Raw genomic sequence first — 19,939 nt, forward strand, 5'->3', positions numbered from 1 at the left:
ATAAGGCATTGTGTATACATCAGAAGGAAAACAAAATCACTACAAAGATAAATATGGTAATAATAGCACAAAATGCCAGGTATTGTAAGATTTTAAACTTAGTGCATGCTAATCACAAAACAAGTGCTTAATTTCATTAACTAATAGGAAATAATCATGAAATACAGGCTTTATTATATGACTTACCCCAAATCACATAGTTAAGAAAAACTAGCAATATTTATTTTCTTTCAGGTTAAGTATTTCAATGTTAACCTAACCTAATGTGCCAGCTAAGTCTGACACATTCACTTGAGCTAAAATAAAGATTTGGGAGTTAATCACACACAGTGCCCAAAGAATTAATGCTTGTCAGTTTTCACATCTATTGCTCACATGAGCACCTATCACATCTCAGATTAATAAGATTCATAAACTCTATAAATATATATATTTGTAAGTTATCAAAACATCACAGTTTTATCCTTATATAGGCTACTTTTAATTTTGATATTTTTATGGGCTATTTTATATGGGATTGTTTAGGCACAATCAAAATATATATTTTTTTGAACAAGTACCTCCAGTGTCTTTCCTTGCTGTTTTCAAATGTGTTAAAGCAGTGATAAATGTGAGTTTTCACCTCATCACAAAATGTAAATTTGTAACAGAAATTAAAGCTTTTCCAAAATTATTTTTTTAAAGAATCCTACAAATTCACTTAAAAAATCTTTCTTGGTAGGCATAGGAGATACTGACTTACATTTAAATGATAGGCTAATAGAAGTTTAGATTGACCTTCCTCTGGAGATTATCAGGATACATATGTCCTTGGCTTTACAGGAAAAGAAAACAAATCCCAAAAGTGGGGATTAGCAACCTACAGCCCTTGGGCCAAATCTACTTATCATCTGAGTTGGTAAACAAAGTTTTATTAGAACATAACTATGTTCATCCATTTTCAAATTTCTTACAGCTGCTTTTCTATTACATGGCAGAGTTGGGTGGTTGTACCAGAAGACATATGTCCACAAAAAACTAAAATACTTACTAACTATGCTTTTAGAGTGTTTTTTCTAATTGTTCAAAAGAACTCTATGAATTTCCTAAACAAAACTCAGTGATGGCACAGACTGAATTGAAGTGAAATTTCTGACATCCATGCTTTTTCTAAGAAACTACATGATATAACTTTAAAATTCCAGAATCTAGTGTGTATATAAATGTATCCATTAATTTACTATTTCAGTTTATCAAATATCAAATACTATTTAAAATATAGATTCTCTATGACCTTGTCTAAATAAGATCAGAGTTGGGGAACTCAAGAGGCTTCCATATAGCCTTGGCAATTCATGACAAGAGCCTTGGGTGATTACTGACACCATAAATAAAAGAGTGTCAATTGTTAAATCAACAACAGGAGTCACTGTGCACTTACTCCTCACGTAGGATCTCTGTCCTTAATGTCCTTAATGTCCTTAATGTCCTTAATGTCCCATGTGAATTAATGGTATAACTAGTACTCAAACAGTACTTTATACTTTGTGTTTCTGTGTGGGTGCAAACTGTTGAAATCTTTACTTAGTATATACTAAATTGATTTTCTGTATATAAAGATAACTGAAAATTAATCTTGATGTGAAAGGGATGGGAGAGGGAGCGGGAGATGGGATGGTTGTGGGTAGGAGGGAGGTTATGGGGGGAAAAAGCCACTATAATCCAAAACTTGTACTTTGGAAATTTATTAAATTTATTAAATAAAAGTTAAAAAATAAAATAAAATATAGATTCTCAAGACTAAAAACATTAAAAAGGTAATATAATTATAATTAAAATTAAACAAGTATTTATAACTCAGTTAGAACTGAAAGAAAAATCTCGACTACTTTACAAGTACCTTAGAAAGTGATTTTCACAGGCTATTCCAAGAAAAAAATTTTAAAGAACTAAGTAAGTATGTTTTAGTTTAAAAGGTACCCAAATCCTCAGATCTGCTATAAATAGACACTACACTTTAAGGTCTAAAATTCTTAATTTAATGTTTGAAATAAATTATCTGTAAGATACATTCAGGCTATAATAGTCTGAACAGCAAGGGAGGAGAAAACAGAAAACTGGGATAAAGGAACCTGCCATAATCTAAGATACCCACAAGGTGGCACCAGATGAGTATTATAGTCATTTAACTGTCTGGTGAACCCCTACTGATATAAAATATTAATTGCTTGTTACCTTAGAATGGGCGATTGAGAGTGTATCCACCCAGACTCTCCAGCCTCCCCATTCATATTTTATTGCATGATACAAAAGAATCCGGAAGATATTATAGACCATCTCTGTTATTTTCTGCTCCTCAGAATTTTTAGGATTAATGTAGCCAAGAGAAAACATCCAGTCCTGCCACACTGAACACTGCAATAAGCATCTAGAGAGGAAAAAATCTCATTAAAAATACAAACAAGAATTCATCATTTTGTTATTTGGATAAAAGAGTAAAAATATGCAATGACCTAGTTATAACAAGGTGCACAGTCATTCTGCACATTCAGTATTCTATATCTGGAATGACCTTCCTCCATTGCTCAACCTGGAGAAACCCTTATTATCATTCAAATCACTTCCTTATTCTCCTCCATCAGATTTAGTTACTGTTTCCCCACATTCTCATCACCTTTAGCACGCACAATTCACTTAATACATTACAAATTAAGCACTGCTTTATGGTTGTCTTTCCCACTAGATTGAGTTCATGGCCTCACTCAGGCTGTAGCCCACATCCTAGCTAACCAGCTTAAAATGCATGACAATTCAGTCATCAGACAAACAGTGGAAAAGCCTAGGAAAATATAGGTAAATCCAATCCAATTACAATTAAAAGTGTTATTGATAATAGGTGTCACCAAAAGGAATAGAGTCTTTGATTTAGGGTCTGTGGATACATATATTCATATATACAATTTAAATATAATTATATTTAATATAGAATATAATAAAATATAATTAAATAAGAACAAAAAGAAAATAAAAGTATACTGCATACAAATTGTATCAAAGAAACACACATCTTTTCTAATGACTAACATTATTAAGCAATATGGAAAAATTTTGAAATATTTTTATTTTAAAATTTTAAATTAAGGACAGAGAAAAGATTAAATATGGAATAAAATTTTGTTGTCATACTCCAAGTGCTTACCTTCTATTTTCACGACTGTTACTGAAAAGTTTTATCATGTCAGATAAAAATAAACGACGAACTTCCATCAGTTCTGCACTTGGTGTAGAATTCTTTAGCAAAGTTGCCACCACCTTAAGAATCACTGAAGCAAAAAATCAAAAAGTGTATCAAATGCTCAACTCTGAAAATATTTATTAATTTTCAACTAAGCAATTAGTACTGTATTAGGGAAGTTATAATTACCACAAACTAGTTAAACATCATAAAATGTTTTAAGCAACTAGGAAAAATTTTGATTTAGGCTCACATATTGCCAGGCAACTACCAAATGACAATAAAGAACGGCCACTTGCTCACTTGGATTCTGAATCTTCACTGTAGAATCTGGCTCTGGATGTGGTTTGTGAACAACTTGAGTACATACTTGCTCTGTCAAAATCTGAAAGATGAAGAATTTGAAATAAATTTAGAAAATAATTGAAAAATATATACAAAAAAGCAGCCCTAGAACATATCAAATTGTTTCAAATCGAATAAAAATCTCTTACAAGGGATCTTTCTAGTGAATTCCACAAGAGCCCAGAGAAATTGGGTAACAAAGAAGAAATTCTAAATAACCAAAGATAAACTTAAGAGAAAATGAAGTCATACTCTTCCATGATGGACATTAGTTAAAACTTTCTCCACCAAAAGAGAAATAATCACATTGCACAGATAAAATAACTTACTTCAGCACCACTAGTTTTCATGTTGTTGTCTTTTTAAGTCCCTATTTTATCTGAAAATGAGGGTAATAATTGCCTTGCCTGTCTAAGAAAGCTTCCGGAGATTAAATAAAGCTCTATATGATAAAAAGCTTTAAAACATATTCAAGTACAAGGGTTTTTTGATTACAAAAATATACTTAGAAACATAATTCAACACGTACTTATTAAGAACATTACATGCCCACACTGCAAAATTTTTTAACTGAAATGTGAAATATAGTTACTAAGGGGAACTATATATCTAGTATCAATTCACTTAATGTTCCAGAGACAGGCATAAATGCATACCCCTATTAAGTAATAAAACATAGTAGACTGTTAGTATGAACCTATATGAATATAAAAAATAGGGAGGGGAAAATGAGATATGAATAAGGAGATATGAATGTAGATATAAACATCTCAATGAAAAGAACCCAAGACAGGCCCTGAGGATCTGATGGGATCTGGTATCAAAGAAAAGGGATGGCATTGTGGCACAGCAGGTTAAGCTGCAGCCTGCAATGCCAGCATCCCATATGAGTACCAATTCGAGTCTCAGCTGCTCCACTTTCAATCCAGCTCCCTGCTAATGCTCCTGGGAAAGCAGTGGAAGATGGTCCAAGTATTTGGGTGCCCACCACCTATGTGGGAGTCCCAAAAGGAGTTCCAGCCTCCTCACTTTACCCTGGCTCCAACCATGGCCATTATGGTCATTTGGGGAGTCAATCAGTGGATGGAAGATCTTGCTCTTTTTTCTTTCTCTCTGTAACTGATTTCAAATAAATAGAAAAATCTTCAAAATGACAGAAACAGAAATGTGCAGGAAATAATCCTGTACCAAAAGTAATTCCCAACCAAAACAAAGTAGTACAAAGGTTCAGAGCCAGATACAGCCACAAAATCCTATGGCCACAAAATCCAATGTACTCTAGCCACAATTTGATTGTTAAACAGCTACATATAACTAGTAGCTATCATATTGGATATGGAATGGAAACATCAATGAATTATAAGCACAAAGATAACTACAATTATACTATTTATAGACACAGACCAGAGTGCAACATTATATATTTAAATTTTATAAGTGGAATTATTTTATAAGCAATGTGTTAAAGCAAAATTCTAGGCCTAAACAGAGGCTACCTGCAGCTTCTTTTATAACCAACTCTTTCTTTGGCCTCATTATGAACTGGTCATCTTGTAATAGTAGGCTCAACTTTCTGAGACAAGATTTATGGCAAACTATTGACCCCACTGTTTCATTCAAGTGCCACTGTAGGTATTCAAGTTAGAGAATCTTTATAGGTTTAGACAGCTTATCTAACTTTTTGACTCTGAGCTTCTTTATAAAAATAGTTTGCATAAGATGATATCTAACATATTACCCACTTCTTTCTATAATTTTGCAAAGAGTTTTACTAAGAAGTATTTCATTTTAAAGTTGGCCAAGTCCTTGCACTATCACCTGTGCTCAGAAATTAATAACCCTTAGAAAAAGCTAAAACACTTTTTAAAATAAATATACATACTTTCCTTTATTGTATTTATTTAAAGATTTATTTATTTATTTATATGAAATTCAAAATGACAAAGAAGGAGAGAGAGGCAGAGAGAGGGAGAGAGAGGGAGAGAGTGGGAGAGAGAGGGAGGGGGGGAGAGAGAGAGAGAGAGAAATCTTCCATCTACTGGTATACTCCCTAAATGGCCCAAAACAGCTGGGCTGGGCAAGGCCAAAGCCAGGAGACTAACTGCATCTGGGTCTCCTACGCGGGGTGCAGGGGCCCAATTTCTTCAGCCATCACCTGCTGTTTCCCCTGGCACATTAGCACAGATCTGGATCAGCAGTGGAACACCTGGGACTTGAACCAGCACTCATAAGGGATACCAGATTTGCAAGCAGCAGTTTCACCTGCTGCACCATAATACTGGCCCTCCATATTTTTCCTTCAAATAGCTGATTATTTCTGTAAGCAACTGAGCTCTACGTCTTAGCATGTAAAGAGTAATAGTAAATCTATAAAGCAAAAACACTGTGGAGACCCATAACTATATTAAATATAAACATGTAGCTGTTTATGTTCAGAAAACATACACTAAAATATAACAAATAATTTTTGGGGTTAAGTTAATTTCCCTAAACTAAAAAAAGAAATTGAAGATATAAAAAATTTCAATGTGGATATCAACCGATTATTTTTTAAATTTATTTTCATCTACTTGAAAGGCAGTGATACAGACAGATCTTCTACCCACTGGTTAACTCTCTAATTGCCCACAAGAGCCAGGGCTGAGCCAGGCCAAAGTCAGGAGCCAGAAACTCCAACAAATTGTCCCACATAGATAGCAGGGACCCAAGCACTTTAGCTTCATCTGTTGCCTCCCAGGATGCATTAGTAAGAAGTTAGACTGGAGAGCCAAGATGGCGGATAGTGAGTACGTGCGCCTTTAGTTTGGGAGAATAAAGTTTCATAAAAGTGGAATTACTGTAGCCTCAGGAAAAGACTCAAGAAAAAAACTGCAGAGGAAACGCTTCCAGATCTTGTGGATGGGACACAGAGGACTTACAGGGAGCCCACCGCGTGGAAAACCAACCAAGACGAGCCGAGCGGCAGGAGAGGAGCCAGAGCCACAGATTCTCGCCAGCGCGGGAACCGAGGAGGGTAAGACAAAGACCTCAGAAACCCGAAAAACTGCGGGTGGGGAGGAACAGAGGCCTCTCCCTTCACTCACCAAGCAAAACAAAGAGCACCGCGATTTTACATATGTAAAGCGCAGCCAAACTCAGTAACTTTAGCAAAACTGGAGAACACAGTGAGGGCTGCATAAACTCTGTGTGTGGTCCCAGGGGTAGATCAAACGAATACTCACAGAGGCCAGACTTCAACTACCCTCAACTCCACTCCCAACTGAGTCAAAAAAAAAAAAAAAAAAAAAGAGAAAGCCAGCCAGCAAGGAGCAAGAGAGTGAGCAATCTGGGACGCTCTTTACACAGCCTTAAACCTGAAGAGTTTACCTGAAGCATAGCTCTCTGGCCACACCCATCACAGCCCCTAAGGCTCCAACAAAGCAGACAGCTCACTTAGAGGAATAGTATAACGAGAAAAAAAACACCACAGCAAAAAAAAAAAAAAAAAAAAAAAAAAAAAAAAAAAAAAAAAAAAAAAAAACCACCATAAATTATCTCCAACATGCCAAACAACAAACATAGAAGCCGAGGCAACAAGAACAAGGAAGACACTATGACGCCCCCTAGTGAACAAGGCACGCCAATGCAAGATTATGAAGATGAAGAGATAGAGGGAATGCAAGAAGCAGATCTCAAAAAATTGATAAGAACATTAAGAAGTTCTCAAAAACAAATTCTTGAACTACAGAAATCCTTAATGGACAAGATAGAAAATCTCTCCCGTGAAAATGAAATATTAAGGAGGAATCAAAATGAAATGAAACAACTAGTAGAACAGGAAACTGAGATAGTGACAAAAAACCACAATGAAATGAAGAACTCAATAGATCAAATGACAAACACATTAGAGAGCCTTAAAAACAGAATGGGTGAAGCAGAAGAGAGAATATCGGAATTAGAAGACAGAGAACAGGAAAGGAAACAGTCAAATCAAAGAAAAGAAGAAGAAATCAGAAATCTAGAAAAATACTGTCAGGAACCTACAGGATACTATTAAAAAACCCAACATTCGGGTTCTAGGAGTTCCTGAAGGCATGGAAAGGGAGAAAGGATTAGAAGGCCTTTTTAGTGAGATACTAGCAGAAAATTTCCCAGGTTTGGAGAAGGACAGAGACATCCTAGTACAGGAAGCTCATAGAACCCCTAATAAACATGACCAAAAGAGATCCTCACCACGACATGTTGTAATCAAACTCACCACAGTGAAACACAAAGAAAAGATCCTAAAATGTGCAAGAGAGAAACGTCAGATTACTCTCAAAGGATCTCCAATTAGACTTACAGCTGACTTCTCATCAGAAACCCTACAAGCCAGGAGAGAATGGCGAGATATAGCCCAGGTACTAAGAGAGAAAAACTGCCAGCCCAGAATATTATATCCTGCAAAGCTCTCATTTGTGAATGAAGGCGAAATAAAGACCTTTCACAGCAAACAGAAATTGAAAGAATTTGTCGCCACTCGTCCAGCCCTGCAAAAGATGCTTAAAGATGTATTACATACAGAAACACAGAAACACGATCACCAATATGAAAGAAGGTAAAGGAAGGAAACCCCACAGCAAAAGATCACAGGAATCTCAAACCAGATATTAGAAAATATCTTTGGCAAATGGCAGGGCAAAGTTACTCCTTCTCAATAGTCACATTGAATGTTAATGGCTTGAACTGTCCAGTTAAAAGACACCGATTGGCTGACTGGGTTAAGGAACAAAACCCATCTTTTTGGCTGCTTACAAGAAACTCATCTTTCCAACAATGATGCATTCATACTGAAAGTGAAAGGCTGGAAAAAGATATACCATGACAACAGAAATGAAAAAAGAGCGGGCGTAGCCATCTTAATATCAGACAACATAAACTTTACCACAAAAACTGTCAGGAGAGACAAAGAGGGGCACTATTTAATGATTAAGGGATCCATTCAACAGGAAGATATAATGATTATCAATGTATATGCACCGAATTAAGGGCACCAGCTTATTTAAAAGACTTGTTAAGGGACTTAAAGGGAGACTTAGACCCCAATACAATAGTACTGGGGGACTTCAATACTCCACTCTCAGAGATAGACAGATCAACAGGACAGAAGATCAACAAGGAGACAGCAGATTTAAATGACACTATAGCCCAAATGGATCTAACAGATATCTACAGAACATTTCATCCTACATCTAAGGACTTTACATTCTTCTCAGCAGTACATGGAACATTCTCTAGGATTGACCACGTACTAGGCCATAAAGCAAGTCTCAGCAAATTCAAGAGAATTAGAATCATACCATGCAACTTCTCAGACCACAAAGGAATGAAATTGGAAATTGGCAACTCGGGAATCCCCAGAGCACGTGCAAACACATGGAGATTGAACAACATGCTCCTGAATGAACAATGGGTCATAGAAGAAATTAAAAGAGAAATCATAAATTTTCTGGAAGTAAATGAGGATAACAGCACAACATACCAAAACCTATGGGATACAACAAAAGCAGTGTTAAGAGGAAAGTTTATATCAATAGGTGCCTACATCAAGAAATTGGAGAGGCACCAAATAGATGAGCTTTCAAGCCATCTCAAGGATCTAGAAAATCTGCAGCAAACCAAACCAAAACCCAGTAGAAGAAGGGAAATAATTAAAATCAAAGAAGAAATCAACAGGATTGAATCCAAAAAAAACATTACAAAAAATCAGCCAAACGAGGAGCTGGTTTTTTGAAAAAATAAACAAAATTGACACCCCATTGGCCCAACTAACTAAAAAAAGAAGAGAAAAGACCCAAATCAATAGGATCAGAGATGAAAAAGGAAACATAACAACAGACACTACAGAAATAAAAAGAATCATCAGAAATTACTACAAGGACTTGTATGCCAGCAAACAGGGAAATCTATCAGAAATGGACAGATTCTTGGACACATACAACCTACCTAAATTGAGCCAGGAAGACATAGAAAACCTAAACAGACCCATAACTGACACAGAAATTGAAACAGTAATAAAGGCCCTCCCAAAAAAGAAAAGCCCAGGACCAGATGGATTCACTGCTGAGCTCTACCAGACATTTAGAGAACAACTAACTCCAATTCTTCTCAAACTATTCAGGACAATCGAAAAAGAGGGAATCCTCCCAAATTCTTTCTATGAAGCCAGCATCACCTTAATTCCTAAGCCGGAGAAAGATGCAGCATTGAAAAAGAATTACAGACCAATATCCCTGATGAACATAGATGCAAAAATCCTCAATAAAATTCTGGCCAATAGAATGCAACAACACACCAGAAAGATCATCCACCCAGACCAAGTGGGATTTATCCCTGGTATGCAAGGATGGTTCAACGTCTGCAAAACAATCAACGTAATACACTACATTAACAGACTGCAGAAGAAAAACCATATGATTCTCTCAATAGACGCAGAGAAAGCATTTGATAAAATACAACACCCTTTCATGATGAAAACTCTAAGCAAACTGGGTATGGAAGGAACATTCCTCAATACAATCAAAGCAATATACGAAAAACCCACGGCCAACATCCTATTGAATGGGGAAAAGCTGGAAGCATTTCCGCTGAGATCTGGTACCAGACAGGGATGCCCACTCTCACCACTGCTATTCAATATAGTTCTGGAAGTTTTAGCCAGAGCTATTAGGCAAGAAAAAGAAATTAAAGGGATACAAATCGGGAAGGAAGAACTCAAACTATCCCTCTTTGCAGATGATATGATTCTTTATTTAGGGGACCCAAAGAACTCTGCTAAGAGACTACTGGAACTCATCGAAGAGTTTGGCAAAGTAGCAGGATATAAAATCAATCCACAAAAATCAAGAGCCTTTGTATACACAGGCAATGCCACGGCTGAGGAAGAACTTCTAAGATCTATCCCATTCACAATAACTACAAAAACAATAAAATACCTTGGAATAAACTTAACCAAGGACGTTAAAGATCTCTACGATGAAAACTACAAAACCTTAAAGAAAGAAATAGAAGAGGATACCAAAAAATGGAGAAATCTTCCATGCTCATGGATTGGAAGAATCAATATCATCAAAATGTCTATTCTCCCAAGAGCAATTTATACATTCAATGCAATACCAATCAAGATACCGAAGACATTCTTCTCAGATTTGGAAAAAATAATGCTGAAATTCATATGGAGACACAGAAGACCTCGAATAGCCAAAGCAATCTTGTAAAATAAAAACAAAGCCGGAGACATCACAATCCCAGATTTCAGGGCATACTACAGGGCAGTTGTCATCAAAACAGCATGGTACTGGTACAGAAACAGATGGATAGACCAATGGAACAGAATAGAAACAGAAATCAATCCAAACATCTACAGCCAACTTATATTTGATCAAAGATCCAAAACTAATCTCTGGAATAAGGACAGCCTATTCAATAAATGGTGCTGGGAAAATTGGATTTCCATGTGCAGAAGCTTGAAGCAAGACCCATACCTTTCACCTTACACAAAAATTCACTCAACGTGGATTAAAGACTTAAATCTACGACCCGAAACCATCAAATTATTAGAGAGCATTGGAGAAACCCTGCAAGATATAGGTACAGGCAAAGACTTCTTGGAAAAGACCCCAGAAGCACAGGCAGTCAAAACCAAAATTAACATTTGGGATTGCATCAAATTGAGAAGTTTCTGTACTTCAAAAGAAACAGTCAGGAAAGTGAAGAGGCAACCGACAGAATGGGAAAAAATATTTGCAAACTATACTACAGATAAAGGGTTGATAACCAGAATCTACAAAGAAATCAAGAAAATCCACAACAACAGAACAAACAACCCACTGAAGAGATGAGCCAAGGACCTCAATAGTCATTTTTCAAAAGAGGAAATCCAAATGGCCAACAGACACATTTGGATGTGTTCAAGATCACTAGCAATCAGAGAAATGGAAATCAAAACCACAATGAGGTTTCACCTCACCCCGGTGAGAATGGCTCACATTCAGAAATCTACCAACAATAGATGCTGGAGAGGATGTGGGGAAAAAGGGACACTAACCCACTGTTGATGGGAAGGCAAACTGGTTAGGCCACTATGGAAGTCAGTCTGGAGATTCCTCAGAAACCTGAACATAACCCTACCATACAACCCAGCCATCCCACTCCTTGGAATTTACCCAAAGGAAATTAATTTGGCTAATAAAAAAGCCATCTGCACATTAATGTTTATTGCAGCCAAATTCACAATAGCTAAGACCTGGAACCAACCCAAATGCCCATCAACAGTAGACTGGATAAAGAAATTATGGGACATGTACTCCATAGAATACTTTACAGCAGTAAGAAACAATGAAACCCAGTCATTTGCAACAAGATGGAGGGATCTGGAAAGCATCATGCTGAGTGAATTAAGCCAGTCCCAAAGAGACAAATTCATTTGTTTTCCCTGATCGGCGACAACTGAGCACCAAAGGGGAAACCTGTTGAAGTGAAATGGACACTATAAGAAACAATGACCTGATCAGCTTTTGTCCTGACTCTAGATGTACAATGCAATACTTTATCCTTTTTAGTATTTGTTGTTGTTGTTGTTCTACTACTAGTGGTTGAACTCTGTAATTAACACACAATTATTCTTAGGTGTTTAAATTTTAACTGAAAAGTGATCCCTGTTAAATTTAAGAGTGGAAAAAGAGAGGGAGGAGATGCACAGTTTGGGACATGCACAATCAGTCTTGCCCCAAATGATGGAGTTAGTAATGTGCCAGGGGATTCCAATACAATCCCATCAAGGTGGCATGTACCAATGCCATCTCACTAGTCCAAGTGATCAATTTCAGTTCACATTCGATGGCTTGGATAGGTCTAAGAAACAAAGGGATCACACAAACAAGACAAGTGTCTGCTAATACTAACTGATAGAATCAAAAAGGGAGAGAAAGATCCAGCATGGGAAGTGGGATACACAGCAGACTCATAGAATGGCAGATGTCCTAAACAACACTCTGGCCTCAGAATCAGCCCTTAAGGCTTTTGGATCTTGCTGAAGAGCCCATGAGAGCATTGTAGGCATGGAAAGCCAAGATACCATGGAAAAGAAAAAAAGAAGAAGACCTAAATGAAAGATCTCTGTGAGTGAGATCCCAGTGGAAAGAACGGGGCCATCAAAGAAGGAGGTACCTTTCTCTGAAGGGAGGAGAGAACTTCCACTTTGACTATGACCCTATCGGAATAAGATCAAAGTCAGCGAACCCTAAAGGCTTCCATAGCCCTGGCAACTCATGACTAGAGCCTGGGGAGATTACTGACGCCATGAACAAGAGTGTCAAATTGTTAAGTCAGCAACAGGAGTCACTGTGTACTTACATCCCATGTGGGATCTGTCCTTAATGTGTTGTCTAATGTGCAGTGATGCTATAATTAGTACTGAAACAGTATTTTTACACTTTGTGTTTCTGCGTGGGTACAAACTGATGAGATCTTTACTAATTATATACTGAATCGATCTTCTGTATATAAAGATAATTGGAAATGAAAAAAAAAAAACAAAAAACCTGGTGTTAAATTGGAAATGGCATAGAAAATTAATGAATTTTTTAAAAAAATAATATGTAGGATCTCTGTCTTTAATGTGCTGTACACTCTTATTTAATGCTATAACTAGTACTCCAACAGTATTTTTTTCACTTTGTGTTGCTATATGGGGGCAAACTGTTGAAATCGTTACCTAATTTATACTAAACTGATCTTTTGTATATAAAGAGAATTGAAAATGAATCATGATGTGATTGGAAGGGGAGAGGGAGTGGGAAAGGGAAGGGTTGTGGGTGGGAGGGAAGTTTTGGGAGGGGGAAGCCATTGTAACCCATGAGCTGTACTTTGGAAATTTATATTCATTAAATAAAAGTAAAAAAAAAAAAAAGAAGTTAGACTGGAACTGGAGGAAACGGGACATAAACCAGCATTCCTATATAGGTTGTGGCTGTCACAAGCAGTGGCTTGATCTGATGCACCACTATCCCTGAGCCAATCAACAGATTCTCACTGAGAGTGCAGGACCTGGTTGATACTCAGAAGATGAACTGAACCCAAACTGCAAGTCTTGATACTGTTTTCCTTCTTTAAATTTTACAACTATGTGAATTAAAATTTAGGTTAATACTTAAGAGTTTTAATTTTTTTGAAACCAGTTTTCACTCATCAAAATAATATAAATTCCAACTTTTGGTGATACAGAGATAGTAACCCACTGTCCTGTCATTCTGGAAGTACAGTTTGGTTTGTTATTACTATTAAAGCTTTGTTAAAGTCCCTTTCTACTATTTAATGGGATCAACAGTGCTAATAACTCATGTATTATCTTTCTTTTGTCGTTTTTCTTTTATTGACTTCTGGTATAAACACTCTATGTCTTCTTTTTAGAAACTGGATGCACTGTAAACTCAGAGAACTTTAAAAATTATTTCAGTTAACCATGATTATTAGATGCTCTATTCCCAATCCAGCTCCCCTCTGGAAAATGGAAAAGATGGCTCAGATAACTGGGCCCCTGCCATCCATTTGGAAGACCCACATGGAATTCCTGGCTTACTCACTTTCGCTCTCTCCCCTCCACCCCTTTCTACCTTTTAAATCAACAAATCTAAAAGATTTAATAAAAAAAAAAAGAAAAGATCTTGCATTATTACCAAACTAACCAGCATAGCCCTGTAAATTGGCTCCTTCCTCACTGAAGAATGGCTGCAGTATAAAACACCAGGTTTCAGAAGATCCAAAGCCATCCTGACATTCCTCAGGCAGTCACTTTTCCTTACACAGTCAATAATGACTTGCTTTGTGTAGTGTAGAATATAATTAGAGAACAAAATCTGCCTGCTATGAGTCTACAGGAGCACAGGTGGGAGGTAAAATGCTGCTGAGCTGCTTGTTGTTTTTTCAGAAATACGCACACTCACCCACTCACATGACATTTCTTATTTTATGTTTGATTCACACAGTTTTGCAAATTCAACATATTATACCATTATGCTGAACTTTTATTTTAATGTAAGGATTCACTGATTAACTAGGCTTTCTACTTAATTGTCAATAATAGGCCAAAACAAGCAAAGGGTCATAAAGTTACACAGGCAAAAAAAAAAAGTTTTAATGTGTATAAGCATCATTGACCAAAGCAATTAGTAAGTAAGAAAACCAAGACACAAACTGTATAAGTTAATCAATATTAGACACTAGTAATCAGAATCCTAATCTGATATTATAGTAAACTTTCTTTTTTTTAAAATTTTTATTTATTTATTTATTTTTTTGACAGGCAGAGTGGACAGTAAGAGAGAGACAGAGAGAAAGGTCTTCCTTCCGTTGGTTCACCCTCCAATGGCCGCTGTGGCCGGCGCTGTGGCCGGCGCATCTCGCTGATCCGATGGCAGGAGCCAGGTGCTTCTCCTGGTCTCCCATGGGGTGCAGGGCCCAAGCACTTGGGCCATCCTCCACTGCACTCCCTGGCCACAGCAGAGAGCTGGCCTGGAAGAGGGGCAACCGGGACAGGATCGGTGCCCCGACCGGGACTAGAACCCGGTGTGCCGGCGCCGCAAGGCAGAGGATTAGCCTAGTGAGCTACGGCGCTGGCCTATAGTAAACTTTCAATTCAGGAGATCTATAGTACTGCCAACTGAATTTAATATCAGATATCGGAAATTTTAAATTATCTCCATGTATCATAGAACCTGCTCACTTTATGTCCATTTATTTATGGAATTACATGGTTAAAATGATTTAACTTGTGAGTCTCTGTTTTAAGACAATTTAAAAACCCAGTATTATAGGATGGATGTAAGATATCAGATAATGGATGTAAAGCATTTATCAAGGTGGCTGTCAGATGAAGCGTCCAATAAAGAGTAGTTATCATTAGGGAAATGAACATAAGAAAGAGGAAAAGCAATGAGCTCATCACACTCTGCATGGAGAAGACCATTCTATTACGAGTAATCCTTCTCCAAAATGTGTGGTCCAGAAGTGTTGTAGATTACAAAGTTTCCAGAAGCTGAAATTTATTTGCACAAACCGAGTATCCCTAATAAAAAAATTAAAAATCTGAAATGCTCCAAAATCCAAAACCCTTTGGGCATCACGTGTCACTCAAAAAGTTTTGGATTTTAGAGCATTTTGGGTCTTACATTTTCAGATTAGTAGTGCTCAATCTTATTCCATATTCAGTTCTGAATGCCAAGTATTGAAGCGATATTTAAAACTATTATAATTCAAAGGGTATTGTTCTGGAGAGTACAGTCAATAAATAATATGCCTTTTATCTCCAAGTGGGGATAAAAGAACAGCTACTCTTCAATTTACAGGGGAGAGTTCTAAAAGATAGAAAAAATGAAGATAGATAAAGGTAACATTATAGAGCAGGGTCCTGAAAACTATAGCCTATTGGCCACATCTGGCTTGTCACCTGTTTTTGTAAAACAGTTTTATGGGGACACTGTGCATTGGGTCTATGGATGCTTCTGTATCACAACTGTGTACCATATAGCCCACAAAGCCTAAGATATTTTATCGCTTTACCAGAACAGTTTGCCCTCCCAGTTATAGATTAATTATTTTATAATTAAATATTTGTAAAAAATTAAGTGGGAAAAGGAGGACACAAACCTATGTATAGGAAATCTTTATTAGAAAAGTGTTTATTTTCACCTATTTGAAAGGGACAGTGACAGTGAGAGTGAGAGTGAGAGTGAGATATCTTCCATTTGCTGTTTCACTCCACAAATGCTGACAATAGATAGCGCTGTGCCAGGCTGAAGCCAGAAGCCCAAAATTCTATATGGGTCTCCCAGGTAGGAGCAGGAACCTGGGAACTAGAACCTTTATTTCCTGACTCCCAAAAACATTAGCAAGAAGCTTGATCAGAAGCAGAGTAGCTGGGGCCTTGAATGAGGTTCTCCTACATAAAATTTGAGTCCTGTTAATAAGCGATTCTACAGGTAAGTTTTACTTGATGCTGTTTTATATTCCATAAATTTCTGTAATGGATGTGTGTTCTGATATCAAATAATATGGTGTTTAATAAAAAACACATAGGAGAGTTACATTTCTTTGTGTTATGGTACAGCAGGGATCAGCAGTATTTTGTTGAAAATGTCTGCTAAGTATTTCAGGATTTGGGGGATTAAACAGTCTGTTATAACTACTCAACTCTACTGCTGAAAAGTCACCCCAAAAATATAATTAAGTAGACAAGAATGGCTAGCCTTCTTCCAATTCAACTTTAATTGTGGATATGAAATTTAAATTTCATATAATTTAACACGTTTCAAAATATTTTTTCTCATCAATTAATGTTTACAGGAGGTATACAAACTGGAACTGAACTGAGTCTGATCTGTGGCTTAGACAAAAACTTGTAAAATTAAAGAATTTTAATTTGTCCCATATCTACAAAATTACATTAGAATTGTATTCAGAATATCAATCTGCCTTCCTTAATGTCTTTCATTTAATTTTCTGTGTTAATATGAGGAAATCTGCAATGATGAAATTATGCTTTAGATTTTTTGACCGCCACTTTTCTAAATTAGGAATATTATAATACATTTTTGGAAATTTGAATGACTATTCTTTTGTTGTTCTTGTTTATTTATTTGAAAGAGTTATAGAGAGAGTAGGGGAGAGATCTCCATCTGCTGCTTAACTTCCCAAATAGCTGCAATGGCCAGGGTTGGGTAAGGCCAAAGCCAGGAGCCAGGAGCTTCTTCCAGGTCTCCCATGTGAGCAGCAGGGGGCCAAGAACTTAGACCATCTTCCATTGCTTTTCTCAGACCATTAGCAGGGAGCTGCATTGGACTTTGAGCACATGAACCAGTGCCCATATGGGCTGCTGGCACTGAGGGTGATAGCTTAACCTGCTATACTGCAACATTAGCCCCTCAATGAGCATTCTTTGAACACAATGATAATGTGATTAAATTAACAGAAACATTGCCATATCTTCTAAATATTTAACAAAATAATCCACAGTCTCCTCTGTTTTAAAAACTGAGATTTTAAATCTATTTTTTCTTTTCTTGTTCTGACATGATAGGCAAGTACTGGTATTTAAAAAAAAAAGGGGGGTTGACAATATATGTGGTACATAGACCACTGCTGAGTTAAGCATTGCTGTGGTTCCTTGTGAGCTAAGCGGCAGTGCAGAGTGATGCAAGCATGCAAACATTCTCTGTTAACTGCAGTTGCAGTGCAAAAGCAGTCTTAGGCAATCCATAAACAAATGAGTGTGGTTGTATTACAACAAAACTACTTATGGACATTAACATTTGAATTTCACCTAACTCTTACATATCATGTATTATTTTTCCTATTTTTTTAATCATTCAAGAATACAAAACAGTCCTTAACTTGCACACAAGCCACATAAAAACAGACATTGCTAGTTTGCTAATGCTTGCACTAGAGAAAAGAAGTCAGAAGACTGAAAACCAGTTTCAGGAAAGTAGAATTAAGGTGAATGTGAGTAAACATTCCTAATATTTTACTAGCAATAAAAAATAAAATAGCCACTTTGTGAGACAGTATATACATTTCATAGGAAATACTGAAATAATAAGAAAGAATTTCAAAATTGAAATGATATCTGAAGGTATCCAGATATCTTTTTTATAATAACTCTTACCCACATTTTATCACAAAATCAACTGTGGCTTCATGGTGGTAGTTGCGATCTATTAGAAACAGGCAGAGAGCAAGAGCAAGAGGGTGAGGAGGAAAGAAGAACTAACAAATGACACTCTATGGGTGTAGTTGACATTAGAAAGACTTCTCAAGGCCAGTCAGACAACTAACACTCAAAGATAAGCCAGTGGGCCAACAAAAAAGACTGGCAAGGGAGCTGGTGCTATAGTGGTTAAAGCTGCTGCCTGCAGTGTTTGCATCCCATATGGGTGCCAGTTAGAGTCCCTGCTACTCCACTTCTGATCCAGCTCTCTGCTATGAACTGGGAAAGCAGCAGAAGATGGCCTACGTGCTTGCACCCCTGTACCTGTGTGGGATACCCGAAAGATGCTCCTGGCGCCTGGCTTAGGATTAGCCTAGCTCCTGCTGTTGTGGCCATTTGGGGAGTGAACTAGCAGATGGAAGACCCCACCTCTCTCTCTGCCTTTGCCTCTCTGTAACTCTGCTTTTCAGATAAATAAATAAATCTTAAAAAAAATAAAAATACTGGCAAATAATTTTACACAGATATGTTTCAAAATAAATAAATAAATATATATGGTATGTATTTTTAAAAATTATTTTTGCTTTATTGGCTTTTTTATTTTTATTAGCTTTTTAGATTAACTAATTATTAATCAAAATAACATAGTCCAAGAGTGTTTCCATTATATATACTTCAAATTTTTGTCACACATAATTTTTACCTCATATAGTGTATTGTATGTTGTAACCGTCACCGTGTTTGTATGCAACATCAGCCGTTCTCCAAGAAGAGTGAAAAGACTATGGGTGTGCATAATTTCAACTTTCCTCCTGAAAAGAAGAGGGGAAAACAACATAAAACACATTGGATTCTCTAATCACCTGACTTTGGGATAAGAAACAATTTATAAGAATATATTGAATCATGTAGGCAATTATTTTACAAGCATCTATCTACAAAATTAAGCATTAGTTTATAACACAACTGTCCTTAAAGTCCCATAAAAGCTATTCAAGCACTTCTCAAAATATCCATACAAACTAAAAGATGAAATACATAAATTATATAATATTATATAAAAGCTGAGTCATTACTTTCAAATTTCTAATGAGTATTTAGAATTTTTACTGGGTTACAATTATTAACCATATCACAGAGACCACATAATTTTTAATTACGTACATGTAAATCTATAAAACAGTGTATAGTAAACCTTAATATCAAGTATCTAAAATTATGGTTAAAACTTAATATTCTAACTTGATATTATGGTTACAGAATAAAATAATTCTACACATCATCATCGCTTGCATTTGTTTTTCCATAGATTAAAAACAAAACTCAATATTTTCTAATGACTGTTCCCTTCTCACATCCATCAGTCTGACAGTTAAAAGGCCTCTTCAAAGATAGTTCTCACTTAGAGAATTACTGCACGCTTCTCCTTCTTGTTTTTTGGAATTCATGATCTGGATTTCCTTGGCTCCCAACCTCTCAGTATCTCTTGTCTGTCTCTGATTCTCTATTTTTCTGTTTGGCTTTGGCAATTGTGACATAGACAGACTACATAACCACCAATATTTTTCTTTTCTTTCTGAGTTCACAGCTGTACTACATTTCTAGCCTCTCTTACAGGTAGGTATGGCCATTTAACTGAGTTCTAGCCAATGAAAAGT

The 19,939-nt window shown here is 36.5% G+C and overlaps 1 protein-coding gene across 5 annotated transcripts in view; it reads right to left on the minus strand.

Annotated features, from left to right (window-relative positions):
* The window catches only part of NBEA (neurobeachin), a 731,002-nt gene that overhangs the window by 512,611 nt on the left and 198,452 nt on the right, over positions 1 to 19,939 (minus strand). For all 5 annotated transcript variants that reach the window (XM_062194378.1, XM_062194375.1, XM_062194377.1 and 2 more), the window contains exons 18-21: positions 18,985 to 19,093; positions 3,518 to 3,599; positions 3,179 to 3,302; positions 2,215 to 2,407 (exon numbers count right to left, since the gene is read on the minus strand). In XM_062194378.1, coding sequence (XP_062050362.1) covers positions 2,215 to 2,407; positions 3,179 to 3,302; positions 3,518 to 3,599; positions 18,985 to 19,093 — 508 coding nt within the window. The remainder of the gene's footprint in view (positions 1 to 2,214; positions 2,408 to 3,178; positions 3,303 to 3,517; positions 3,600 to 18,984; positions 19,094 to 19,939) is intronic.

This window comes from Lepus europaeus, chromosome 6, assembly GCF_033115175.1.
Source record: "Lepus europaeus isolate LE1 chromosome 6, mLepTim1.pri, whole genome shotgun sequence".
NCBI classification, from domain to species: Eukaryota; Metazoa; Chordata; class Mammalia; order Lagomorpha; family Leporidae; genus Lepus; species Lepus europaeus.